The sequence below is a fragment of the Amblyomma mixtum genome, chromosome 1 (genome assembly GCF_055824585.1).
Source record: "Amblyomma mixtum isolate Tamu chromosome 1, ASM5582458v1, whole genome shotgun sequence".
In the NCBI taxonomy this organism is placed as follows: Eukaryota; Metazoa; Arthropoda; class Arachnida; order Ixodida; family Ixodidae; genus Amblyomma; species Amblyomma mixtum.
In genome coordinates, this window is record NC_143012.1 from 129,583,988 (window position 1) to 129,610,418 (window position 26,431).

At 46.6% G+C, this 26,431-nt stretch overlaps 1 protein-coding gene across 9 annotated transcripts in view; it reads left to right on the forward strand.

The window, feature by feature from the left end:
- LOC149367588 (uncharacterized) overlaps positions 1-26,431 on the forward strand; it is a 1,242,925-nt gene that overhangs the window by 338,495 nt on the left and 877,999 nt on the right. For all 9 annotated transcript variants that reach the window (XM_089556290.1, XM_089556305.1, XM_089556318.1 and 6 more), the window contains 2 exons: positions 6,457-6,568; positions 21,123-21,229. In XM_089556290.1, coding sequence (XP_089412416.1) covers positions 6,457-6,568; positions 21,123-21,229 — 219 coding nt within the window. The remainder of the gene's footprint in view (positions 1-6,456; positions 6,569-21,122; positions 21,230-26,431) is intronic.

The window sequence follows — 26,431 nt, forward strand, 5'->3', positions numbered from 1 at the left end:
TCAGGGGTCCCGCAAGGCACGGTATTAGCGCCGATTCTATTCCTAATATATATAAATGACATAACAAATGGTATTGACGCTACTGTTCGCATGTTTGCGGATGATTGCATAATATATAAAAACAACAGTAAAGAAGACCAGATCACATTAAACGCCGATCTCGAAGTAATATCAAAGTGGTGCCAGGAATGGCAGATGACACTAAATCTAGAAAAAACAGTTGGGATGACCGTGTCAAGGAAAAAAAGAACACTCACTTTCCCGTATAAAATTGGAGATAACATAGTAACATTTGTCGATAAATATAAGTACCTTGGCATAATCATTTCTTCAGACTTAAAATGGGACAAGCATATAGCATACGTAACATCCAAAGCATTTTCCGCTCTTTGCTCATTAAGGCACTCCATCAATTTCGCCTCACCCGACACAAAATTGCTTGCTTATACATCCCTCGTGCGACCAATTTTAGAATACAGCATAATATGCTGGTTCCCACACACAAATAATTTAATTACTAAATTAGAAAACATACAACGCAAGGCAGTTAGGTTCATCTATAACAAATATCGCCGCCACGAGTCACCATCCGAACTTCTCACCCAGGCTGGTCTCAGCACTATTAGTAGTCGCGCCAAGTATACACGCATCAAATATATGTATCTTCTCTTGTCTGGAGCCTTTAAGATCAACAGTGAGAGTTACATCTCCCGCTCAGCTCACCGAAGCACTAGAACACAACACTCCAAGCATTTAATAGAATTCCGGGCACACAGCAACACTTTTAAGTACTCATTTTTCCCCCAAGCAGTCCGTGAATGGAATGCCTTACCTGATGACGTGGTCAAGTGCCCGTCCCTGGAAAGTTTTATTTCAAAGCTGTCAACTGTGCCCTGACTGCAGAATGTTGTCGATTCGTACTTTTGCCCTCCTGCAATGTGTTTTTTTTTTGTGACTTATGATCTCTGACTGTAGTTTTTTTTTCTTTGTTCCACTGTGCCAACTAGAACTGTATAACAATAATTTAAGTGTACTTTTCTTACTGTTGTTTTCTCCCTTTGTATCATATGCCCCAATCCTGCAACAGCCTCAGCATGAGGCTAGCAGTATGTACTAAATAAAATAAAATAAAAATAAATAAGTAAACATCGCAATCATCTCGCCCGCGAAATTTTAGCAGCGGCAGAAATCGCGAGGACTGAAGACGCATGTGTAAGTAGTGCTTCGTTGGCGTTAACAGCGATTTAAATGAGGTTTTCGGACGCAATTTAATGAGGCGGCTGTTGCTACCTTCAACAATTGTAGTTCATACCTGTTGATGTGATGGTCATCATGCTTCTTTTGTTGGTTGTGCCTGATGTATATATTGCCACCTGGTGTTCTCAGGTGGCGCTGAAGTGTCTTCGAAGACGTTGAAGTGTCTCGCGCTGTCTGGCTGGCTGGCTGGCTGCTGTATTCTGCCGGTTAGCGACCTGTCGCCCTATTTTCCGTTACATATTTTGGTGGAGGTGCGGGGTAAAGATCCCCGTATATGTATCATACTCCTCCGGATACCCTGGGCTCCAGTCCTTCGCTAGTGGACACCCCTGTGCACCGTGCTAGCCGTAGAAACCAAGGCCTACCTTCGTCGCCCTATTCTCTGTTACAATATTTTCGAAGCAGTAAAGCTTCTGTTGAAAGTCAGCGCTCGTCTTTGTGTTCTTCTCACATCCCTCTCTTTTTCGTGCTGTTTGCATTCATGGGCACTAATAGCCTGCGTTATGAAACGCGTGTGAATCGCGTCAAAGTTGCTGCATCTAAAAATTCGCAGTGGCTTAGCTCTGGTTAAGCTTGGATATACAAGCGAAAAGCTGCATTTATGCTTTGTTTGACGTCATGGCTGTCGCAGTTCGCGCACAAGGCACTGGGAGCACCACGATAGCGGTGTAGATTTTGAGCCAACTCCCTCGCTATCACTTCTGGGTCTTCTTTTCTTCATTCCATGGCGTATGTCTGCGCCTCTTCTACGGCCGCCGCCGCCGCTCACGCGTTATCGCAACGCCTTGCGAAAGAACCTTCTCTTGGGACTGCGGCGGAGACCGCGCGGCAGCGGCGAAGGGTAAACCGGTGGCGATGAGGAGAATGGAGGGGGTGGCGAAGAGGGAAAGGGCGCGCAACGGCGGCGCCCAGGGGTGGCCCGCGCGAAGCGCGGTGTTTACGAGCCTAGTAAAGCTTTTCGCTTCAAAATTTTCGGGCAGCGCGTACAGCAACGCAAAAAAATGGACAGTCCCATCAGTGTGGAGGTGCACTTCCACACGCAGGCCATCTCAAAGCAGATGTTATCGGTATATATGTCGCGCAGCCCAAACCATGCAGCTAAAGACAGTCGTGCTGACGACTGTACTCTTGTTCTACGCCGCTGCTCCCTCTCCTCTCATCGGGGGAGGCCAAGACCCGGGAGTTTTAAAGCTCCACAGGTTGAAGATACACGTTTCCTGATGCCCATGCGCTGTCATGTTAGCGGCACTAAAAGCGAAATGTGGCAGCCGCTATCAAGCGCACACTTGGTACTTCCCGGGCTTTTTTGGCGCCTCACAAACCCGGATGGGCCCTGCGTCGCCCACGTGCGCTTTAATGCGAAAGCATTACTAATCATTTAACATTAAAAGGGCAGGCCTTAGAGAAGATAAGACGGGAGGCGGACGGAGCGTCTGTAAGGGAAGAACGGAGGTGGGACTGGACAAAGGAGCCACGAGGTGAGCATGCAGCGGCGCTTCCTTCGCTCTTGGAGGTGGTCAGATGGGTTTAGAGCGGTATCCTCACGTCTCTGAAGTGGTTTACTTGTGTGCGATAAACGACGACGGTTGAACATTATGTATCAAGCTGTATAATGCCAACGCCAAGCGCACAGCAGAGCTTTACAGTGGCACAAGCATTAGTCGGTACGATGCAACGATCACGTGCCTGGTGCTACTGCTGATAACATACAGTCATGTTTTCTTCGCGTTTCTCCTATCGCGTCGCAGGAGCTTAGGCGCGTTCCAAGTTTCCCGCTTTTTCCAGGTGTTGCATATAGTAGTAGTAAGAAGACCTTTTTTCGACCATGATTTAGAGACTGAGCATGTAGACCGCCCGGGCGACCAGAAGTCGCCGTTCTTCGTCCGCTTCAGTGCCAAGCCAGTCGAGCCAGGTGATGATGGGTAGAGAAATGGGTAGGGGGGCGGGGTAGGAACACGACTGCTGATCAGCCGGGCAATAAAAGAGGCAATGGGCCAGGTCCGCATGGATACAGGGGCAGTTGGGACAGGAAGGGTCCGATCGATAGCGATAGAGAAAAAGGCGGCACGAGATGATGACTGAATTCATTTGGATGTGCCAAAAAAGGCGAGCCTCCGGAACCGTGAGTGATAGATGAGGGGGAGGGTAAAGGCGTTTGTCGAGGCGGAGCTCAGGGTGGACCTCTTTTATGGTGCGGCGAAGGGTGGCTCCCGCCGTCCTCCGAGGGCTTGGGCCACGGGATCAACGGTGCCCGAAAAAGTATGTCGCGGGCGAGCTGATTGAGCCAGTTCATTGCCGTCAATCCCTGAATGCCCTGAGACCCAGCGGAGCAAAACGATGGAAGGCTGCAGTGCGGAGACCGCTCGTTCGACCTCCTGTTGGAGAGAAGGGGTCAGGGTGCGTTTCTGTATATGGTGTATACCGGCTTGTGGGTCTGAATAGACTATGTACTCTTGAAGAGAGGGAAGGAGAGCAAATGACTGAAGGGCGTGTTCAATGGCTAGGACCTCGAGGGAAAATCCGTCCGGAGGGCGTAGATACGGCCCGCTGGTGTGAGCTTCAGAAGCGGTGAGGCGGGGATGGTAAAGGGCATAGCCGCAGGAACCTCGAGAAGCCACGAAAGAGGCATCCGTGTAGGCTACAAGCTGGGTATCAAAGAGAGGGCAATGGTGCTGCCCGGCCGCATGGCGACAGCCGGCGTGCAGGACGGGGGACTTGTTGGTCGGGAGGGGGAGGATACGAAGATTCGGAGCCGGGGTGGGAATAGTGGAGGTGAACGGGTGAACGGGGAGATTGGAATGGGCGAGATACCCGCTTGTTAATAACCACTGACCCTGACGGGTAAGGGAAATCCGGGCAAGCTGCGAGTCACGATGGATAGTGACCAGAGAGCGGAGAGGATGGACGAGGCCTGTGGCAAAGAGCTTAGCGGTCTAGGTAGTGATAGGGAGGTGGAGAGCTGCCTTTTGGAGGCTCACAAGTAACGCACACTACTCGCGGTGCGGTGCGTGTGCACTGTTCTTATGCCCGCATTGAAGACTCAGTTTGTCAGACTCTCGTGAGAGTCCGGAAGAATAGCTTGACAAAATCTGTAAATAAATCGAGCAGCGTAGAATGAGCCAGCAAGTTTGAAATGATAGTGATGTTAAGGTCATTAGTAGAGGCCGGATTTTTAGGCACTAAAAAGCACGTTTTAGGCGCCATAAATAGGCGGCTAAAATTGCATTTTAGGCACCTAACGGAGAAATATAGGCACTATAAACTTTATGAAAATCAAACGTGCACACAGTTCCGAACTTTAGCGCGCAATATCTGCCGTAAAATAAAGCAAAAACACAGCAGGAATGATTTCGGACCTTAAGCAAGGTGCTAACATTAGAAGCCGTTTTTTTTTAAGGCTGTCGCGCAACTTTGAGTACAATACACATGCCTCAGCAGAGCAAAAGGGACGGTTACCAGACCTTTTAAAATACTTTGGTATACCTCGAAACAAACAATTCGCTTGTCGTGTACAAAAGTAGAAAAAATAAATACCTTAACAGGAGGCCATGTATTTAGAAATTGATAGAAACCTTGTCAATTCAAAGCATCTGACAAATGAGTTCAGTCTTCGCTCACAGAGGAATTGAACTTATTTATTGCAGGCATACACAATGCTTCAACATTAATAAATATGTTGTCATTTGTGTAAACAGTGTTTTATAGTTTGTGGCTTCACGTGTCTGGAGCCACGCGACTATCAAATGGTGCTTGCCAATAGAAGGGTCTGGAAACCATAAATATGAGATGCTAGAAAATGAAACACACAGTGCTGCTTGATGCGGAATATGCCGAAAAGATTCATAGTTCTACAGGGGCCTACGTACATCCACGGGGATCCATGGTAAAATAAACATCATCCATCTAGAAATCACTGTTAAAGCAGCAGCGGACAAGCACCATCTCCAGGTTGATGGACTCAAATTTATGCCTCTTATCAGTAAGAACAAGCTTGTATGCTGAAAAGGAACGCTTAACATCAACGGATGTTACAGGAGCGTGCTTGTACTTAGGAACATTTGATGGCTTTGCACTGTTCGGTGTCATAGAATATTCACCGGTGAGTACTCCTGAAATTTGCTTGAGGACTGAGAACCCCTCGTTTTTCTCCAAGACTGACTGCACAAAATAAGTCAGGTTACCCAGGTGGAAATGTTAATCAATTAAACTGTTTCCAGCAGGTTTATGGAACATTTTACAGTTGGTTTAAATTGGAACCAACTGGGAATTACTTGGACGAACCTATAACTTACTCCGTATACTTTCCGAAATGTGGTGCCATCTGGTCAACTACCAACAGCCAAAGTCATCAACAAGCTGCCACGATAAAATAGCAGAAATTGAGAAAAAGGTTGCTTCGATATTTTCGGCTGACGTGATTGGTATTGTGTACACAGCCGGCGTATGTGCAGTGCTCACCACAGCCAACTGACGAGGTCATCTAATGTTGCCGCGTGTGTGTTCTACTCAAACCGAAATGGATTCGAAAGTAAACAGAATCTGAAAGCAAAACTCAGGCCCCTTTTCTGTAAAATAGAGCATTTTTAGGCACCGGCGTCGGAAATAGGCATCTTTGGCACTGACACTCAAAATAGGCATTTATAGGCACTATAAAAAGAGTGTTACACATATTGTCAACACCTAATTCGTGCTCATACGTAAAAATGGTGCGCCTACGAAGCGTTAAAAAAAAGGCATTTGCCTAAAATCCGGTCTCTAGTCATTAAGCCAAGCCAAGCGTAAGCCAAGTAAGTAAGCCAAGTAAGCGTAAGCCAAGTAATTAAGTAAGCCAAGACGAGGAGCTGAAGAGGGTTTTTACGACACGAGTCCGAGACATACAGAGACCTGCTCTTGAGGAACTTGTTTTACATGAAAGCCTTTGCCAGATTCCCACCTGTAATATGTAAAAATTTGCTCACTTTTTCAGTCAACCAATATTCGCTTTCTAGTACCATGTCATGTGTACAGTCAGTAATTTAATTTTATGGCGTTTTATTTTCAGCGGGACTAAAATCTTACGGCCCACCCATAAACCAAACAGTTTAGCACGTCTTACTCGCGTCATTCTGTCTGCATGAACCCATTCGTGGAGAACAGGGAGTAGTGTGAAGGCAGACACGTTCCACATCATGCGTTTCTTCTTCTTACTTGCGCATCCAGGGCCTCACCGGGGGCACCACAGTGTCTGCTACCATGCTGGCGTGTAACCGGGCCGGAATCCAAGTGTTTGCTACAGGCGGCATCGGCGGAGTGCACAGAGGCGGCGAATCAAGTGAGTTCCCGAGGTGGAAAATGCTATCCAGAAAAGACAGCCCCCCCCAAACAGCTGTAGGATCTAGCGGTAGCCGCAGCCTTATGGCACGATCACGGCTGTACTCACAAAAACATGCAGTGTAGAATCAATCGTAAAATATCTATCGCAGGTAAATCGGCCGTATAAAGTTTTGAAGGCCCTCGTCAAATTATTTCGAATGCCCTGAGCTTTCTGGTTCTATCTGAAATATTTCTGGATATTCAGCCTACCGGATTCCTATCGCGCCCAAGTTTTTGTACGCTATACATTACAGGTACGCATGCCTAGGTAATTATCTTGGGCAGTGAATGCAAGTCGCGCTCCACCAATCAGGACCCTCGGGTGCTGCTCAACCTCCGCAGACCAACAAATAAATTCAATTGCGTCCAGTAGCTACACCAGGTTCCAGCAAGCTGTAGCCACCGCGCAAAACAGCACCCAGTTTGGCAAGCAGCATGTCCTGAGCGTCTTCGCAGCGAGAACGGCATTCAATGAAACTAAATTTAAAGCAATCATTTCGGACTGTGGGCTTTGGTATGTACAAGCTGTGACGATGGCATGATATTTCTCCAGTTTTAATTTCAAAGTACTTTGAATGGTTTATTTTCAAGTTACGATTAATAATCTGAAAAAGAAACTTGAGCCTGTCACATTTGGTTCTAAAATCGAGCGTTTCCAAATCAGCACGTTTACACAAAGACGTTGGGGAATCAGAATGTCGGTACCTATTAAATATAAACCCAGCACCGAGACGCTGAATTCTTTCCAGCTTAGAGCAATTGAATGCAGTGTGGGGGTCCCAAACGATTTTTCCATATTCGAGAATGGGCCTTCTCAAGCTCTTAAAAACCAGACATTTGATTGAAGGGGTTGCACTATGCATATTTCGTCTCAGGCTCCAGAGTGCTTTTGAGTCCTTGGAACATGTATTACCTATGTGTGAATTCCAACGTAAGTCAGAAGTAAGTGTTAATCCAAGGTATTTGTATTTATTGACCCTGGTTATTATTCTATCTCTGATACTATAACTATAATCTGAGATAGTTTTCTTTCTTGTAATGGTCAAAAAAACTTTTATTTGGATTTAATACCATCTGCCACCTTTTGCACCATTCGATGATTTTTTTGCAAAGTTAGATTTAGTTCAACGTGATCTTCCAGAGTACCAATTTGTTTATAAATGATGCAGTCGTCAGCATACAATCGGACCGGTACGCTCAGTTCGTTAGGCAAGCCATTGATGAAAATCAAAAACAGGCGCGGGCCCAGGACGCTGCCCTGCGGAACGCCGGAGTCTACTGGACTAATGCTGGATTTATGAGCATGAACTTGAACATACTGTGCTCGACAGGAAAGATAGGACGTAAACCACTTAGTTATCGTTTCATTTTTAAATATACATCTGATTTTAAGTAACAGTTTCGGGTGCGAGACTTTATCAAACGCTTTTGCGAAATCTAAAAATACTATATCTGATTGCATGCGGGAATTAATTGACAAGCAGAGGTCGTGTACAGTTTCAGTGAGTTGTGTGTTTGTGGAAAGTCCCTTGCGAAAGCCATGCTGATTAGCAAATAACAAATTATTACAGTCAAGGTAAGTTAATAAATGTTTGTAGATTTATGTTCAAGTATCTTGGAGCAAGCACAAATGAGGGAAATAGGTCTGTAATTCTCAACGTTCGAAGTAGGACCACTTTTAAGCACAGACACTATTCAGCATTTTTCCAAGCAATGGGAACACAACCACTGTTGACAGACGACTGAAAAATTTTAGCTAGAAATTTGGAGGTCCACTCTGCTTATCTATATAAAAATTCATTCAGGATTCCATCTAGGCCTGGACTCTTTTTGGTGTCTATATTCAAGAGCAAATTCAGGACCCCTTCCTCACTGATCACTACATTCGATATAGGAGGACTATCCGCAGGCTGAAAACACGGCGATTCGCCATCATCACGTGTGAAAACTGATGTAAAAAATGAATTAAATCTCTCAGCGAACTCTCCACTCCCTTCATCATTTGCCTGGTTATTTTTACCTGAGCGATTTACATACCTCCAAAACTTGCTAAGTGCCTCGGTTACAAACCTTGTGAGAGTCTGACTGAAGAATTTGTTTTTACTTTCTTTGGTGAGGCGTTTTAATTCTTGGCTCATTAGATGTGTGGAGTTTTTCAGTACAGGACTTGGATGGTCTGAGCATCTTTTACGCTTACGTTCTAGCTTTCTTTTCTTGTGGATGATACCCCTATTAATCCAAGGATTCCTTCTTCTTATCGTTTTCATGGTTTTAGGAATAAACATATTGATTCCATGCGCTATCATATTTGCAAAGAACTCCCAAAACTCATCGGTTCCAGCTCCGTCTTCATAGAAGCTCATGAATTCCTCAAACGAGTTTTCAAGGTAGTCATACTCCGACATCGTCAGCAGCAGCAAAATTCAAAACAACTCTTCTACAAGGTTTATGAAGGATATCAGGAATCATATTGAGGGACACAACCACCTTTTCTTGATTTCGTCTAGGCCCTCAATAAGCCGTGTTTTATCCCTCGCCCACTCTGCCCTCTTCCGGTCTCTTAACGTTACACCTATCATTTTTTTTCATAGATCGCTGCGTTGTCTTTAATTTAAGTTGAAACCTTTTCTTTAGCCTCCACGTTTCCGCTCCATAAGTTCCCGCAACATTTGACACTAAAAAAGAAATGAAAATACGACGCTGTCCTAAGGCGCGGCACATTTGAAATGTCACAGTGGTCACGGACGGCCAGTGGCATATGCGTCCGGAGTGCCAACACTGTCCGAGCAGCGTTACGCACAAATTGAAAAAGTGGCACTGGGCATTTTGTTTGGGTTCGAGAAGTCACCAGTTTGTGTACGGGCAAAGGATAATTATCGACACCGACCGCAAAACACTTTTATCTAGCTTGGAAAAGGCGGTCGCACCTCCAGCTCTACCTGCAGTCCCTAGGTGACATGCCAGCGCTCATTGCCCTACAGGAGCCCGGCATAGACGCGAAATTCTCAGGGTACTGCACATTTCAGGGGGGCCCTAGAACTGCATCCTGGTGAATAAGGCTTACATCGTGGTTCATGTCCACTTAGAGCGTCATTACGGAACTCAGCGCTATGATTGTCAAATGTCGCGTTCCTGTGAAACTGTGCACAGATAATGGGCCCCAGTTTTCAAGCCAAGAGTTGGCAATCTTCTATGAGCAGCTTGACTTTGCACACGTCACGTCTAGCCCTAACTAACTGCAGTCTGACGACCTTGCAGAGAAGGGTGTGTAAATAGTAAAGCGCCTAATGCAGAAAACGAAAGATGCAGCCGACGACTTCTCGCTAGGTCTACTCGCCTACCGCTCAGCGCCATTGGCCGATGGTCACTCCCCTTGCGAACTTCTGCAAGGTCTTTGATATTATGTTCCTGACTTTGGAAAATGACGGTTAAAGATGTGAAGATAAACCGTGAGACGCACGAAGACAGCCGTTGCCACAACTAGCGAAAGGCCATGTCGTGAGATCAAGAGACACGACTTGGTGGCAGAAAGGGAAGGCCACCGGAAAGCTGCTCCGAGGTCCTACAACGTCGTGACTGAAGGTCGTCCTGTTCTCTGACGCAAAAGACGACACCTGCTTCACACCGGCGAGCTGAAACAAGCGACGATGAAACCGAGGACTGCGCAGATTCGGTAGAGTTGAATGTATTACACAGCCCTGGAAGCGAGACATCGCAGCCTTTCAGCACTAGTAATGTTGCAACACAGCAGCAATCCACGCTGCGTCACCAACCTCCAGCCAACGTTGCCAGCTGCAATCATTCTTCCAGAGCAAGCCACAACGGCCACTACTCTCAGGAGGTGAACTCGCGCCACCTAGCCGCCACACCGTCTTCGTTGTGATGATCCATAACTACAGCGCAAACGACAGGACAGAGATAAAGAAGGGCACCACACAGCGCTGTCAGCGCTGTGTTGTGTCTTCACTCCTTCTTTGTCCTCGTTTTTGGCGCTAAACTTCATCATGAATAAGATTCAACTCGCCCAACTTTCCACCTAACCTACAACGAGTAAACTCCCACTAATTTCTGGTGGTTATTTTTGAAGAAAATTTGAGCCGGTCTTTGCTCAGAGAAAAAATACGAAAAGATATTTCCAGATCTCTCGAAATTATCTTCAAGGTAAAGAACTTAATACCAATGTGGTTAAAAAAGCAGTTGTATTATAGTGTAGTTTATTCTCGTCTGCTGTATTGTACTCTTTTATGCAGAACCACGACAACAGCAAATATAGAAATCCTCCTTATACTACAAAAACGAGTCATACAATTAATAGAAAACTCTCCATATAGAGCGCCCTCAGCCCCACTTTTCGAAAAAAATCAGATATTAACTATTAAATATTAAGAGTAGCATTGAAAATATATGATCAAATAAAAATGGATCAGGCTGAGTTCTCGCAAACTTTCTTCTTTAGAGACCACGACCATAACCTTCGACATACGACCTGTAGAAAAGAACTAGCGCGTACGAACTACGGTACACAAACGCTAAAATATCGAATAGCTGATCTACTAAATAAGTACCCAAGTATTACAGGAACCATTCACGACAGTCGGTCCATGAAAGCCTTTAGCAAAAAGCTAACCCATTTCCTTTTGTGACATAGCAATGGCTTACTCTTTCTGTACATATCTGCCCTATAAAAAAAAATTTATGTTTTATTAGAAAATAAAACCTTACTTTGGCCGGCTTAGTTAAGTTCTTCATGCCTTTTGTTATGTTCAGTGACACCAATATCTGTATTTTATGTGCAATTCTGTGTAACAGTGTTAACTCGCGAATCTACTTTTTGCATCATTTCTTAATTGTGTTCCTTAAGTGAATATGTGCTGTTTTTCTTGTTCTTTTTTTCTTTTTTTGCTGTTTTCGTGTATAATGTTATATGCAATGTCTCTTTGGTTATATGGTCTGTTTTCTTTGGTCAAACCTGCCCACTGCTCAGTTGTAGAGTGTAAAGGATGTGGACGCTTCGTCAGGCAACTTTTGTTTGCCTTTTTTGTTCGCCTCCTCGGCAACCAAGTGTTGTTCGAATAAATCTGAAGTAACTCTGAATCTGAATTTCTTGCTTGAAGACTAAGGTCGGCGTTCTTATTAACGCGAAATCTGTTCTGCAGCAAGACCTTGAATTTCTCTACTTAACCTATTATCGCTGACTCGTTGTTGGCTTTTAGTGCGCTTAGAGTGCCCATTCCACATATTTAGCCGTTGTGTGTCAGTTTGTGTTTGTCTCTCTGTCTGTTTTTCTGAATCCGGTTTTGCGGCAGTCTAAGGCGGTAGCCCAGTTAACCCTGAGAGGCTGCTCGCGAAGAGCAACCTGAATCGCAACCCAACCCCAAGTCCCCGCGATGGCAGCTCCGTCCAAGGAACGGCAATGACCCATAGCTTGACCACTGCTCCACTGTGCCAGAAGTGCTAGGGGGACTCCGAGGGGTCTATGAGTGTAGAGATTGAATAATACCGCACATATGGACATTTACCCTTTATCTCTATCCCAACAACTGCCATCCATGATTACTGGCTCTGAACAACAGAAGCGAAGTGAAAACCAAACTTCTAACGTACCTAATTCGCACTTGGCGCATTTGGCGAGTTTGGCGCGTTACGCTCAGCGGAAGCTGTCGTCGTGCTGCTGGCTGTTATGTGCGTTGTTGTTCGCTTTATAATTTTCTTTGGTTTAGTTCTTAGTTCCGCTGACGGAGGTTCTCCGAACTTTTGATAATGACTGTATGAGCAAGCTCCGATTGGTAGTAGGATTAGAGCGAGAACGCCCTTCGCGCCTTGAGAGTTCCATGCATATGTTAAGCGTTATGGGCATGCAGCAGAGTATTCTACCTGGCTTGTTTCCGCTGACAGGCTTACGCAGATATCTCTTTACGTTTTGATAGCCCTCATTGCTTTGACACCAAATTCAGCAATTTAAGCGGCATGCAAACATATTTACATGCAAATTTTAACTCGCAGCAGCCTATTCACCAGTCTAGCGGCAGTACACAATCGTTTTCATTTGACAGCTGCTGTAGGACTCTCAGGCCACCTAATTAATTCACCTTAAATCATATATGCATGCACAAAACGTATACGTTGCAACCAGAATTCGTTTGGGTATTCACATGAATCTTTATTGTAGCGGCATTTAAACATCCTCCCACTTGAACCGCCTGCTCCTACGCGGTGAAATTGCGCACGGCCGGAGCTCGCATGTTGCCATCTGTAACTTTTGTTTTGCAGTAGGTTTGGCAGCGGCACTTAGCTGGTTAAGCTGCGCATGACATCTCGGAATTGTCTGCGCCTAGTCGAAGCGCTCGTGCTGAAGCATACGAAACATCGAGCCCTTCGGAGTAAACTGGGCAGCTTTCGGTCCGTCGATGTCGGTGGAGACGATCCCGGGCTTCGTGCGCGGCCGAACCAACTTGATAAACGCTAGCCGAACCGGTTATAGTACCGCACGAATTTTTGCCGCAAATGAGTTAGCGCTTGTGACAGGGGGATTTATAAAACAGGATGAGATTCATGACAATATAGGCTCCCAAGAGGGAGTTAAGCCCTGTGCTCGTAGCGGGCCCAGCCAGTGGCTCCTTGAGACGGCGTCTCCGGTGGGCCGACGCCGGCAGTGCCCCAGTGAGCCAAACTACGCACATAGCAGTAACAGCGTCGTCACAAGCTAAGCTTCGCACTAAAAAACACCGGGTGCAGTGCGGCCAAGCACGGAACTATCAACACAAGTTGAATCCATGTGCGGCAAAGCGGATTCAAGTGCACTGCAAGCGTGGGGAAGCACTGAGCTTTCCGGCAGGTGGGCACCCGAGAGAGAGTCGCGGATGTAGTTGAAGGTGTGGGCTCCCACCACCAAGATCGCACCATGACTTTACCAAAAGGCCTTCTTCCCCAGGTCGAGTGTCCTGTATTTCAGGTGTCCTGCAGTAATCTTCGAATCAGTAATCTGTTGTTTGAGCATTGCATCCTGCGTAATACGTTTTGGTCAGAATCCTGTCATGGTAGGAGCGGTACAGCTCGTTATCCCCATAAACGGGTTGAGGTGGGTCGCAACTACCTGCTCCATGAGCTTACCTACGCAAGACGTGATCTAAACTGGCCTAGATCTGGAATGAGAATTATCTCTGCCATTTTCCATGTTTATGGGACTGAGCCCTCCGATAAGCATTTCTGCACGCACTCCGGGCCTGTAGAGACTCTTCATCCAGGTTACGGAGATTCTTGCTTGTAACCGCATCTGGGCAACAGGCGGATTTCGAGTTTAGCCTGGATTTTTCGGAGAATAAATATCAACTGTCGGGGTATTAGGCAGTCGCCTAGAAGAGAGATTTTTCAAGCGATTAATGGTGAAAGTAAAAATTAAAAAGGGGAAAACTTGTGAATTGGAGGTCCTACAGATAGACCATTTTCGATAAACATACCCAAACCCAGCTGACAAGGCGCCACAAAATTGTCCAGAGGTACTGATTGACTACTGATTGACTAGCGCCCCACCCGCAGTCTACAGGCAGACGATCTTGCGCTGCCAAAGAATCTCTTCAGCCAAGACAGCTCTGGAAGATGGAAATAGCTGACGCGACCTGTCCGGTGCATGACGAGTTAGTAATATCGTGCACCGTGCTACTTCCCAGGAGTAACCGCGCGTCGTCCGGTTCAGCTGCTCTGTACGGTAGAGGTTGTGAAGTGAGTGTGGCTGTGAAATGTCAGTGCCATTTCAGGCGGGAATGTGTTTTGAACGCTATGCTTCGTAGAACGACGGTTTTCCGTGCGTCGACCTCCAAGACTGATTCCCCGCCTTTGCGGAAATATTCAGGCTTGTTTACTGTGCCCTCCGAGAAGGGCGTCCCTCTTCCTGATGCGCCACGTCAGCCGCTCTCCCTGGAGAGCAACGCTCAGCGACGGAGCCCTGGAATGGCGAGAAGGGAGGTGTGTGGCGGCTGAGACCGTGGGAGAGACGAGACAACCACGAAAGCGTCAGTCGCAAAACGAACTTTCTAGGAATCAAACTTTTTTGTAAGCTCACCGGTTGCTTACCGAACGTCAGTGTGTTTACGACATAAAAGCCCCGCCGTGCGGGATCAGTGGTTATGGCTCTCGGCTGCTGACCGAAAAGACGCGGGTTCGATACCGGCCGCGGAGGTCGAATTTTGATGGAGGCGAAATTCTAGAGGCCCATGTACTGTGCTATGTCAGTGCACGTTAATGAACCCCAGGTAGTCGATATTTACAGAGCCCTTAACTACGGCGTCCCTCATGGTCTAAGTTGGTTTTGGACGTTAAATCCACATAAACTACACCAAAAGGCATTTACGACATAAAAGAAGGTGCGACCTTTTCTGTCGACAGCGTTATCAGCTTCGATCGAAGGAGATGATTGCTCTATGTTCACTCGTTGAAAATTTACGTCGCGGGAACACGGTAGAAGGATCACGGAGCTGGCAGAATTATAATGATCATCGGCCTGACTGCGCCACTGCAGGAAAAAGGCCCCTCTCATATATGTCCAAAAAGTACAAGTATTTACTCTTAGTGTTAAGGCACTGACGGTGTAAGGTCGTGTTTGCGGGCAATACGAGGCGCTGTTTCTTTTCCGGAGCTGAGGGTCCACTGATGGTGTCCACCAAGGCAGTGGCACCTGTGTCCTGTGTCCACCAAGGCAGTAATCATGCCACCGTCGCTAGCCAATTCGAGGCCGGTGATTCGCGTCCACGCATAGCTCGTTGGCCTCGGAGACCGATCTCGGCTTCGTCATATGCTGTTATCACGGCTGGGTCACCGAGGCTTGCTTTGTGCCCAGCGTCGGCCTAATGGTGCGATGCCTCCATGCGGCGCGGTCTGTGGAGGATATTCATCGCTTTCCTCGTGAGCCACTGAAGGTGGGATCCGCGTTCAGATGTACTTAATTGCCACCCAGTCGACACATGTAAAAAGGTAGTCTTCTGGATGGCGGCCGATTATGCAAGCAGCGATCTGCAAAACGAAGCGAGCAAATCTCAGAGGCGATCGCCATGCCGCTAGCGGACCAACTGAACCGCAGAAACTGGGAGTCTGACTTTATATCTTCGTGTGGCCGTGCACGTACACATCACTGTCGCTGTCCGCCACGCGCTTCTTAACCAGTCCAGCGCTGACCAGCCTCGGTAAAGTTCGTCATTGACATAGAGATTGCCATGTGACACGAAATCAAACGTGGCACTGAAAGTGGGATCCGTGTAAAGATCTACTAGATCCATGTCCATTCCTACTCGATCCGTGTCCAGATGTACTCGAGTGTTCGGACGTGCTTGGTAGCAAGCGCTTTATTTCATTCGTGGCAAAGCGAAGAGGCCCCGTTAAACCAAGTCAAATGAATGTTACGGCACCGCGTCCAGCTCACGGCTCAAGAGGCATCACACGAGTCCTTTTCTCTTTTTAGCACAAATGGTTGCCTTTTTTCACGGGCACAATACAGTGACGCTAGATTGATGTCACGACCTTGTAGAAAAACTAGGAATTGTGTAGTGGCGTCATCATTATTGAACTGGGTGACCGTTTGTTTGAACTTAACTTTTAACATCGTTAGGGCGCCACTTATGGGAACGAAAAATACTAGACTAAAAAAACCACACATGCATACAGGGCGCAACCTATATGCTCATTTTATTGCACTTCTAAGTAATTTTATATGAACGGTTAAAATAAAAAAGTGCGACGTGGTTGTGAAGCCGCGACTCCCTCTACCAATGGGTAATTATGATTCTACAGCAACCAAGTTTTGCGTCAGACGGGAAGCCGTTAGGCTTCCCGTCTGACGTTGAAACGGGGACGTTACCACCTGGCACGGGATTTGAAGCCTTTGTTACTCTTTGCTTAAATCTGACACGTCTATTTGTCCATTTCGGCGCCATGCGATGCTGAATCTTTGCGTTCTGCTTCGTCGCACATTGACCACTGAACTGTGAGGTCTCGACCCGCCTTTCGTCTGCTTAGATTGGCATGCATCAACATTTTCTCTTGCAGACTCTGCGCTTCGTTAACGATGTCGTGCCAGCCGACGAGTTGGTGTGATCATTGGGATCGCTATATTTATGGCGTCAGTCAACGGCAACTGAAGCGGCTTATTAAAACGGTAGCGTTGAAGGCCCCGTTACGCAAAACAATCAGCGTCGGCGCTGTGAGCGGAAAATCAAGGGCATGCATGGCTCTGGCAGGTGGTCCCCGAGGGACACCTAGGAAGGAGGCGGGTCACGTGACCTTGCCTAGTCTTCAAAACACGCCAACCGGGTAGTGAGCACACTGCCCCGTGGGTCATGTGGCGTCTAAATTATTGATTTGTCACTCGGCAAGAGCAACCTCGGCCGCACAAGGTCCACCGCTGGGGACAGCTGCCACCGCAGGGCACTGGCTCATCGTTTAACCGCTGCACCACTGCACCGGGAGGAGTGTAAGGACTCCCAGGGATTTATGAATGTACAGTAGATTATGACCTGCAAATGACCTGCATATATGGGAATTAACCTATTACGCTATTGCATCTTGTCCTTCAGGCGGAGGTTAATTGTCTCTTTAGATTTTTTTTATTCGAGAGCTCCCTTTCCAGCACCTCATTACTAGGGCACGGAAATTTAGGCACTAAAGAACCCTGCAATAGGCAGGCACCTAGGCTCTAAAAAATATTGAAATAGGCGCTATAAAGCAAAAATAGGCGCTTTGAATAATACACTTCAGTCATAAGAACAAGATTTATAAGTTAAGCACAGAGCGTACGCTGTCCTCAACAGAAGCAGTAAAGCGCATTCTCAGGTTTTCGAACTTGAAGCTCCTTCGGTTTTCGCTAAGCTTAGCTTTGTACTTTAAAAGGCTTCTTTTGACATCACATGAACTTAGTGGCGCGAACCTAAAGCATGAGAGTTGATAAAGGCTTAAGTCTTCAGATGACGTGGCCGTATCGTCTCCGCGTAGAAAGTCTCCGATTTGGGAAATTGTTTCTAGCATCTATTTTTTCTACCCATTGTTCCATCTTCGTAGAAGCAGTAGCGCTCTTTCCATCCAGTCCCTTTCAACGATTCATCTATTGAGAGTACAGCCTTTTCCAACTATGTCGTCCTTTCCGTCATTGTTGAGAAGTTTGCACTAATGTATGTCAGGTCACTTTCCAAACGCGCCTCTTGCTACACTTCGAGATAAACACTTCGTTACACTACGTTCAAGTTACAATTCGAGAAAAACATTCGGCGAGACCTGCGCCTTTTGTGCGTGCATCGGCGCGCGCCTTTCACCGTACATAGATGTTTCACAATTCAAAAACGGCACCGAGGACCGAAGTGCCGGATTTAGGCATTTATAGGCAAAAAGTGCGGTTATAGTATTTCCTAAAAAATGATGAAAAGGCAGGCAAGTGCAAAAATCCCCCGTTTAGGCATTTATAGGCATGTTTAGGAAAAATGCCTAAATTTCCGGGCCCTACTCATTACACATCAATCAGCACGCTGGGTGGAGATGAAGAGAGGTCTGAAAAGGCTCCTGGCACCAACGAATGTCCGCCGCCTTTCGCATCGCCTCTTTCCTCTCCGCATGTATTCTTCCTCTCGTAGCTTTACTTCGTCGCACTCCTTCGCGGATGCGCAAACGTCGACCTATGTACACAAACTGGAAATTTGTGGCTGCCGCTGTCAAGAACGTTCGTCTGTTGGCACTAATGTGAGCGGTTCTTGCTGTTAAAACTGTGAATTACTAGGTTTTGCAACGTTATTTGACCACATGTGTGGATAAAATGGTCGCACCTGGCACAGAGCAGGGTTAATTGGATAGACACGGGAGATACCTTTCTCCTGAAATGAGCTTAGTGAGCATGATAATATTTTTACCAGATAATTGACCAAAAACGAATTTCGTGTGAGCGGCAGTTCTTGTCTTGATAGCATTTTTACGAGCACATTGATTGCTCAGATTCAATCCTCCATGCGCACACGCGCTACACTCTTCACTGAATCTTTTTCTTTTTAAAAGAATGGCCGCCTGAAGTATTGCACTATCGTGGTGTCACAACTTTCACTTCATTTCATTTATTACATCCTTAAAGGCCCGAGGGCATTACATAAGGAGGGGGTTACAAGTTGTTTTGTGTAAATGCATTCATGATGAAAACATAAGCAATGAAAGAAACGCTGCAACTGCAAACGCTACAAAAATAAAATAAGAGTATCAAGTGGTTATAAAATAAGAGAAGCCCAAAAAGTACAAAAAATACAAGAAAAACACAGGGGAAATACAGAAAAAAAAAGTAAAGGCCAACAAACGGTTCACGTGTTCTGAAAATCACTGGTGAGTTTCGCGCGAAATGATTTGCGATCGTTGCATGATTCTACGTCGTTGGGCAGGGCATTCCAATGGTTTATTACGTCAGGACAAAAGGAACTGCTCATTGCTAAAGTACTGCTCTTGATGCTGGCTATGGGGTGGCTGCGGCGACTAGAAGTTCGGATCGGTGGTTTCAGCTGGCGATTTTTTGATATCGTATGGTAGAAAAAGCTGTGCTGTAGGCAAAGGCGTGAGATGATGCTGCGTGATTCAAGTGTGGTGAGGGAGATAGGATGTTTGAGTGCAGTGATGCTACTTCCTTTTGAGTATTCAGAGGCGATAAAACTGGTCGCGCGGTTTTGGATGGCCTCAAGTTCGGCGCTAAAGTACGCTTGAGAGATGGATGATGCAAATTCAAGTTTGCTCAAGCAAGTTATTTTACTTCGGGAGACGCTGACTTGAGGTTACGTCGGAGATAACCTAAGACACAGGAGGCATCGGAACATATTCTTATGACATGGTTTGGTTTGGTTTGGTTTGGTTTATTTTGGTTTAACGTCCTGAAGCAACTCAGGCTATGAGGGACGCCGTAGTGAAGGGCTCCGGAAATTTCGACCACCTGGGGTTCTTTAACGTGCACTGACATCGTACAGCACACGGGCCTCTAGAATTTCGCCTTCATCGAAATTGAGCCGCCGCGGCCGGGATCGAACCCGCGTCTTTCGGGTCAGCAGCCGAGCGCCGTAACCACTGAGCCACCGCCGCGGGGCTCTTTGGACATGGTTCACCCTAGATAGTGAAGATGTCAGAAGTAGTCCAAGATACTTATATGACGTTGTTAGGCAATCGGGGCTGAGTTATTATTGTATGAATGTTGAATAACTGCGGGTTTGCGAGAGAACGACAACAGTTGGCATTTATCTAGGTTTAAAGGCATGAGCCATCGGTCGTACCATGTGGCCATTGTGTCAATATCTTTTTGTAGTAGGTGACTATCGGTGGGATCACGAATGGGGCTGTATATTACGCAGTCGTCCGCGAACAGTCTTAATTTGGCGTTTGTGTTTACGGAAAGATAGTTGACGCAAATGAGGAATAGCAGTGGTGATAAGCCAGCGCCCTAGGGGACACCTGATGATACATCTGTAACGGGTGAGCGATAACCATTGCATGAAGTGAATTGCATGCGCCCATTTAAGAAATGATCAATCCAGGTTATTAGGTTACCAGGAATGCCTCGGGCGGAGAGTTTTGCGAGCAGGTGCGAGTGAGGAACACGGTCGAAGGCTTTCGAAAAATCTAAAAAAACGGCGTCTATTTGAAGGTTATTGTCCATAAAATGTAGGCTGTCATGAGTGAACTCGGCCAATTGGGTTTCTCAGGAATAGTGTTTTCGGAAACCGTGTTGGTGGGAATAAAAGAAGTTAACTGAGTCAAGATGGCTCATTATGTTAGACGTTATAACATGTTCGAGTAATTTTGAAGGAATGCTGGTCAACGAAATGGGGCTCTAGTTGGAAGGATTTGTGCGGTCACCTTTCTTGAATATTGGAATGATTTCAGCTATCTTCCAGTCATCGGGGACTTCTCCGGATTCTAATGATTGGGTAAAAATTATATGCAGGATTAGGCTTGAGACTGAACTAGTATTTTTCAGGCGTTTACTGTTTATATTGTCGCAGCCAGCTGATGAAGCTTTGAGAGAACTGATTACGGTTTCTATTCCTGCTGGTGTGATTGTGACTTAGGGCATGGGTATTGCTGAGGTCGCTGGCAAAAATCTTGGACTGCCAGTTGCTAAGGAGAACACTGAACAGAAGTATTTATTTAGAATTTCCGCGCACTCATTGCTGTCTATGGGTCACCACCAAGAATCTTGTGATTTCAGATCCCTTTGTCATAAAGGAGTCTTGTAAGCCATGATCATCAGTGGACGTAAACTCATAAAAGAATTGGAAGCCCTTTGACCCGCTGTTCCACCATTTTCCTCCCTCCCCGGCAAGAATGGCGAGAAATGCGAAATATTGTTTTGCTATTTTGTCCACCATGGCACCACAAGAATAACTGATAGATTTGCAGGTTATGTTGAGTGTCTGCCTTTTATACGCAAGCGTGTCTTTCTTTTTATTGGCATTTCGTGTCTTCTTTTTTAATGGAAATTCGTATAGACAAACGACTTTCTCTTTTTGTTCCTGCAGGTCTGGACATAAGCCCTGACGTCATGGAGCTAGGTCGAACTCCGGTAACTGTTGTCTCATCCGGCATCAAGTCCATCCTGGACATAACGCGCACGCTGGAAGTCCTGGTGCGTTATATATTTTTCTTCTACTGCTAAGAATGAAACTGTACTGCCATTTGAGTGCCCTGTGTGGCAAGTGATGCATGATCATCCTTTTCATACCACATGACCACCTTTGTCCGCGAAGTGAGCAGTCGGGATTGCTAGACTCTGAATTAATTGATTTGCGCTGTTTCACTTATAGTCCACATTACAGCGAGGAGATTCACTCGTCTATGATCACAGTAAATGAAGCGTTGATTAATATGAGAAAAGCATAGTTCTCAACATTAACAACATTGACCAAGACTCAAGTTTAGCGCCAAAAGGATCAAATGGCGTTATTCTCAACTTCGGTGCAAAAGGTAGCCCTACAAGGAAGTTGGTGTAAATCAAAGCGTATTCGGACAAAACATCGTCGTCGCATGAAACGTCACGTATCTTGCTTTAGTTGATCGCTAGTTTCCATTTCGACCCAAGTAGTAGTACGCATAACGAGCGTGGCAACGACAATATGTGAATATTTTGTAATTAGAATAAGAATAAGAAGTAAATCCTTTCAACTCAGCGGGGATGAGTGTCGCAGTCACTCTTGTAGCTCTTAAACGGCATTGGCCGTATGAAACATGTTGAGACACCGTCACTTAATCAATGACTAATCCCGCGTGTACAGAGGCGTCCACTTCCAACCTGAACACCGCTCCGGGCGGCCAGAGCGGCCGGCGCTCCGCGGTGCGCCTCTCGCGGGCGCCTGGGGAAGTATTGCGCGCAAGCGCAGTGACAGCTTTAGGCGGGGCCTTCGCCGCGTCGTCTGCTTCAGCGTGGCGGCTCCGCCAAGCCACTCTTGCTATGCGGTGAAGCGAACTTTGCACTTGCTATGCGCAATAAAACGACAGTCCGGCACGGTTGTGGAGAAGCGCAGCAACCGCGCTTGGTTCTGTGTAGCGCGTGATATATCGGTGGCGTTTGCCCCTGTTCGTGTTTCCTTCCTTACTTCCTTTCCTTCTTTCTTTCTTTCATGCGATTAAGGCTCTCGTGTAAACCTTGGTCAATGTGTGAATGAGATGCCCAAGCTAGGCGGGCACTTCGACAACTCAGCTGATCAGCTCCTTGGTGGCGATCAGCCAGGCTATGCCCCGGACTCACATGATTGTTTTCATTACCTCAAAGTTGGGCGAAAGAAAGGAAGGAAGGAAGGAAGGAAGGAAGGAAGGAAGGAAGGAAGGAAGGAAGGAAGGAAGGAAGGAAGGAAGGAAACACGAACAAGGGCAAACGCCACCGTTATATTACGCGCTACACAGAACCAAGCACGGTTGCTGCGCTTCTCCACAACCGTGCCGGACTGTCGTTTTATTGCGCATAGCAAGAGCAAAGTTCGCTTCACCGCACAGCAAGCGTGGCTTGGCGGAGCCGCCGCGCTGAAGCAGACGACGCGGCGAAGGCCCCGCCTACAGCTGTCACTGCGCTTGCGCGCAAAACTTCCCCAGGCGCCCGCGAGAGGCGCACCGCGGAGGGCCGGCCGCGCTGGCCGCATGGAGCGGTGTTCAGGTTGGAAGTGGACGCCTCTGTACGTTCACAGTACCACCACCACCGCGACCTGGTGGTATCTCCTCAAGCAAAAGCTCTGGATTCTGGTGATATGCTGCATTCGCCAACCGAAGAAAATCAGCTTTAGTCCTGAAAGGGGTTTACAGCACAGACAAAAAAAACAGAAGAAGAAACGAAGTGACAACAGAGCGCTCTGTTCTTTCCCTTCGTTTCTTCCGGGTTAATTCGGGAGACATGGAAGAGGCCTTTGCTCTGCAGTGGGCGTAGCCAGGCTGATAATGATGATCAGTTCACAGTGAATGAGACTTCGACATGAAAACATACTCGCCGTAGCTGTAATGTATGAGTTCCTTAAAAGGGAGTTAAATTAAAAATTTGATGAAAATTTCATAGAGCGCGAAAACGATACCATCATGCTTAAAAAAAAAAATTTGCGAGGAACTTTAGCGGTTAAGTGGTGAAAGGCGAAAGCCTGAGTGCTGCATTCTGCTACGTGATTGTTCACTGCACATTTTGTTGGTGCATTAATAAACTGCCAATTAATGACGCTTAAGCTTCGCCTTTAGGAGTGGAACGCGGAGTCCACGGAACGCCACTACGCGTTCCCCGCGATGCGTAGCCCGTTGAACGCAACGCTTTTTAAGGAAATGAAATGGGGCTGTAATTCTCTGTCATCTCGGTGGACACCTGAACCGCACCGTACAGGAATGGAGGAAGTGTGAGTGAAAGAAGAAAGAAGAGCCGTAATGAAGAAAATGACAATTGTATTTGAGGAAAGGAAATTACGCAGTAACTTTCTCACATATCTCGGTAGACACTAGTCGAAAATTGTATTTGAGGAAAGGAAGTTGCGCAGTAACTGTCTCACATATTGCGGTGGGCACCCGTAAAAATTCTCGCGCGGTGACGTCACGACAATTTGGACCAATCCGAAACGCGGACAAATACGCCTTGCTCGTCGGTAGATTGGTTTTTGAAGATATGAAATGTATCTGTCTCTCATATCTCGGTGGACACCGAAACCTCGCCGTAACGGGAAGGGAGGAAGATGGGAGTGAACGAAGACACCGTATTCACTCGACGCACCTTTGTTCGTTCCAAACCATCGATGAAATAAACGTATTGCCTCAGTCTTTTGGGATCTTCCATACAGTGCTCATACCTAAAACAGATGATATAGAGAAATTACAATTGGTTACAGCGTATCGACCCATAGCACTCACTAATGTGGACTATATGAAGGTATTGGCGCGAAGACTGCAGACAGTGATATCGGATATTGTTGGACCCCACCAGACATGTGGAATCAAAGGGCGCTCAATTTTTTCCAACATTCACAAAGCGCGCAGTGTGCTTGAATGCTGTGACGACATCAATGGGCGAGTAGCGATGCTTCAGATTGAGCTCGAAAAGGCATTTGATTGTGTTTCCCATGAAATTTTGTTTACCGTTTTAGACCATGTGAACGTCGGTTCTGTTATCCGTAAGGGTGTAGCCCTGGCGTATCGAAACTGCACGACAAGACTGATCGTTAACAAGAGTCTGGGGGCCCCCATTAGCGTGCAGCGTTCGGTGCGTCAGGGCTGCCCCTCAGCCCTCTCTTGTTTTGTATTTACATCGAAACGCTGTGCATGAAAATCATAGAAAACAATAGTATTAATGGCTTTAGGTTACAAGCAGCTGAAGTTAAGCTGCTGGCATATGCAGATGACGTTGCAGTATTTACGGTTGCTCAGGGGAGCATAAGTGAAGCTATCGGGTGTGTACGCGCGTTCAGCGAAGGCACAGGTAGCGGGGTTAACTTGTCCAAGTGCCTTGGGCTCTGGCATGGATGGTGGCCATCCCACCCGGACCATTTCGCCAACGTACCGTGGGCGACGACCCCGGGCAAGTATCTGGGCGTTCCGCTCGATGCTTATCGCGATAGCGAGGAGTATTGGAAAGAGCAAACTAAAGACGCGCGTGACCGAGCTGGGAACTGGAAAGGCACCAGCCTTTCAATTTTCGCCAGAGTTACAGTCTGCAATCTTTTTTTTTATTATGAAACTCTGGTATGTGATGCAAGTTTTGCATTGCTCGCGTGTGAACGTTCAGAAGCTACACAGGATTTTTGCAGTTTTCATATGGGCGTCCGAATGGGAACGTTGTAGCAGAACGAACCTGTTCCGGCGGGCAAAAGACAGGGGGCTAGGGCTAGGGCACCTCTTTTTAAGGCAGCTGGTGAACCGTTTTTTGTTGTTTCGCGACGTCACAGACCCGTTCTTGCGCACCGTGGGCCAAGTGAAGCTGCGGCGATTGCTGCCGGAGTTTTTGGTATCCACAGAAGAGCTCTCTGGTGGAACTTTTGGTTACTACAAAAGAGATTGTAGCAAGCATTTGGTTTCTTTCGGCACGTTTTTCCACCGATTATTTGTGGAAAAGTAAAAGGAAAAAGTTGTACAATGATTTTTGTGATATTGCTTTCCCAGAGCCCATGTACAGGGCCTCGTACAGTGGAGGCCCGGGAGGGGATGTTTTAAAAAGGGTGAAGAAAATGCAGGTACCACCAGGAGTAAAGAATTTCTTTTTTAAGTTACACACCGGGACGTTACCAGTTAAAAAGTTTCTAGAGGGAAAGGATTTATTTTTGCCGTGGGGATCGAACTGCTTAATTTGTAAACAGCCTGAAACAATAGACCATGTTTTTTTGCATTGCTGGGAAGGGGTTTATTTTTGGGACGTGTTACAAAGGACCATAAAGAAAGAGCTACCACTTGACGCGCACGGAATTCGCTATTTAAGCACTGATAATAAGGATGGGGCACCTTTTGATCTCATAATGCTCTTGGGCCTCCACTGTATATGGCGCTCCAGAATGGTAGGCTACCATTGTGACAAAGACGCACGGCCGGCCCGAATTTATTTTCAGGAAAGCATGGACTGGTTTCTTGCAATCCAAAAAGCAGCTGCGGAGCCTCCCGAGTGGCTCTCAAGACTAGAGCCGTTGTGTATGTTGCGGGAATTTTAAGCTGACGAAGCCAGTCTCGTGCTGGCTTCCCACGACAGTGTCGTATGTATATAGCGTTATGTGTATTTTTGTTGTGCAATGTCATGTGCCAAAGCCAGGCAATACAGAAAAAAAAGCTGGCATGGCAGAGTGGTAGTGTGCTCGATTCCCACTCCGGAGAGCGGGGTTCGATTCCCAAGCTCGGCCAATTTCTTACTCTGTTTTATTTATTTATCTGGTCCGACTAGAAATCTTAATTAGACTAAATGGTTAAGTAAGCAATTAACTAAACTCAGTCAAACTTACTTGGAGCATCACTATACCATCCCTTTAATTGGTTGCATGGTTAGTAGCCAAAGTACAATTGGCCCCGTTTGAAATTCGCGCACTGTGACGTCACGACCGTTTCGACCAATTGGAAAGCGTGACATTTCTGTCGACAGCTCCTGCTTACAACGATGAGGCATTAAAGGCTTCCGCCTTAAAAAGAGAACAGCAGCAGGGTAGTAACAAGAAGATGAACTCCTCTCAAAGAGACATGATGACAGATTGAAGTTTACCTGAGTTCAGCTCAGTTCAGTTCAGTTTTATTCCTTAAAGGCCCCCTTTTCAGGGGGTGTTACATAAGGGGTGGGAATACACTCGAAAATGTGAAAAAAAACGACAGCAATGATTATCATTGAAGATGATCTGCT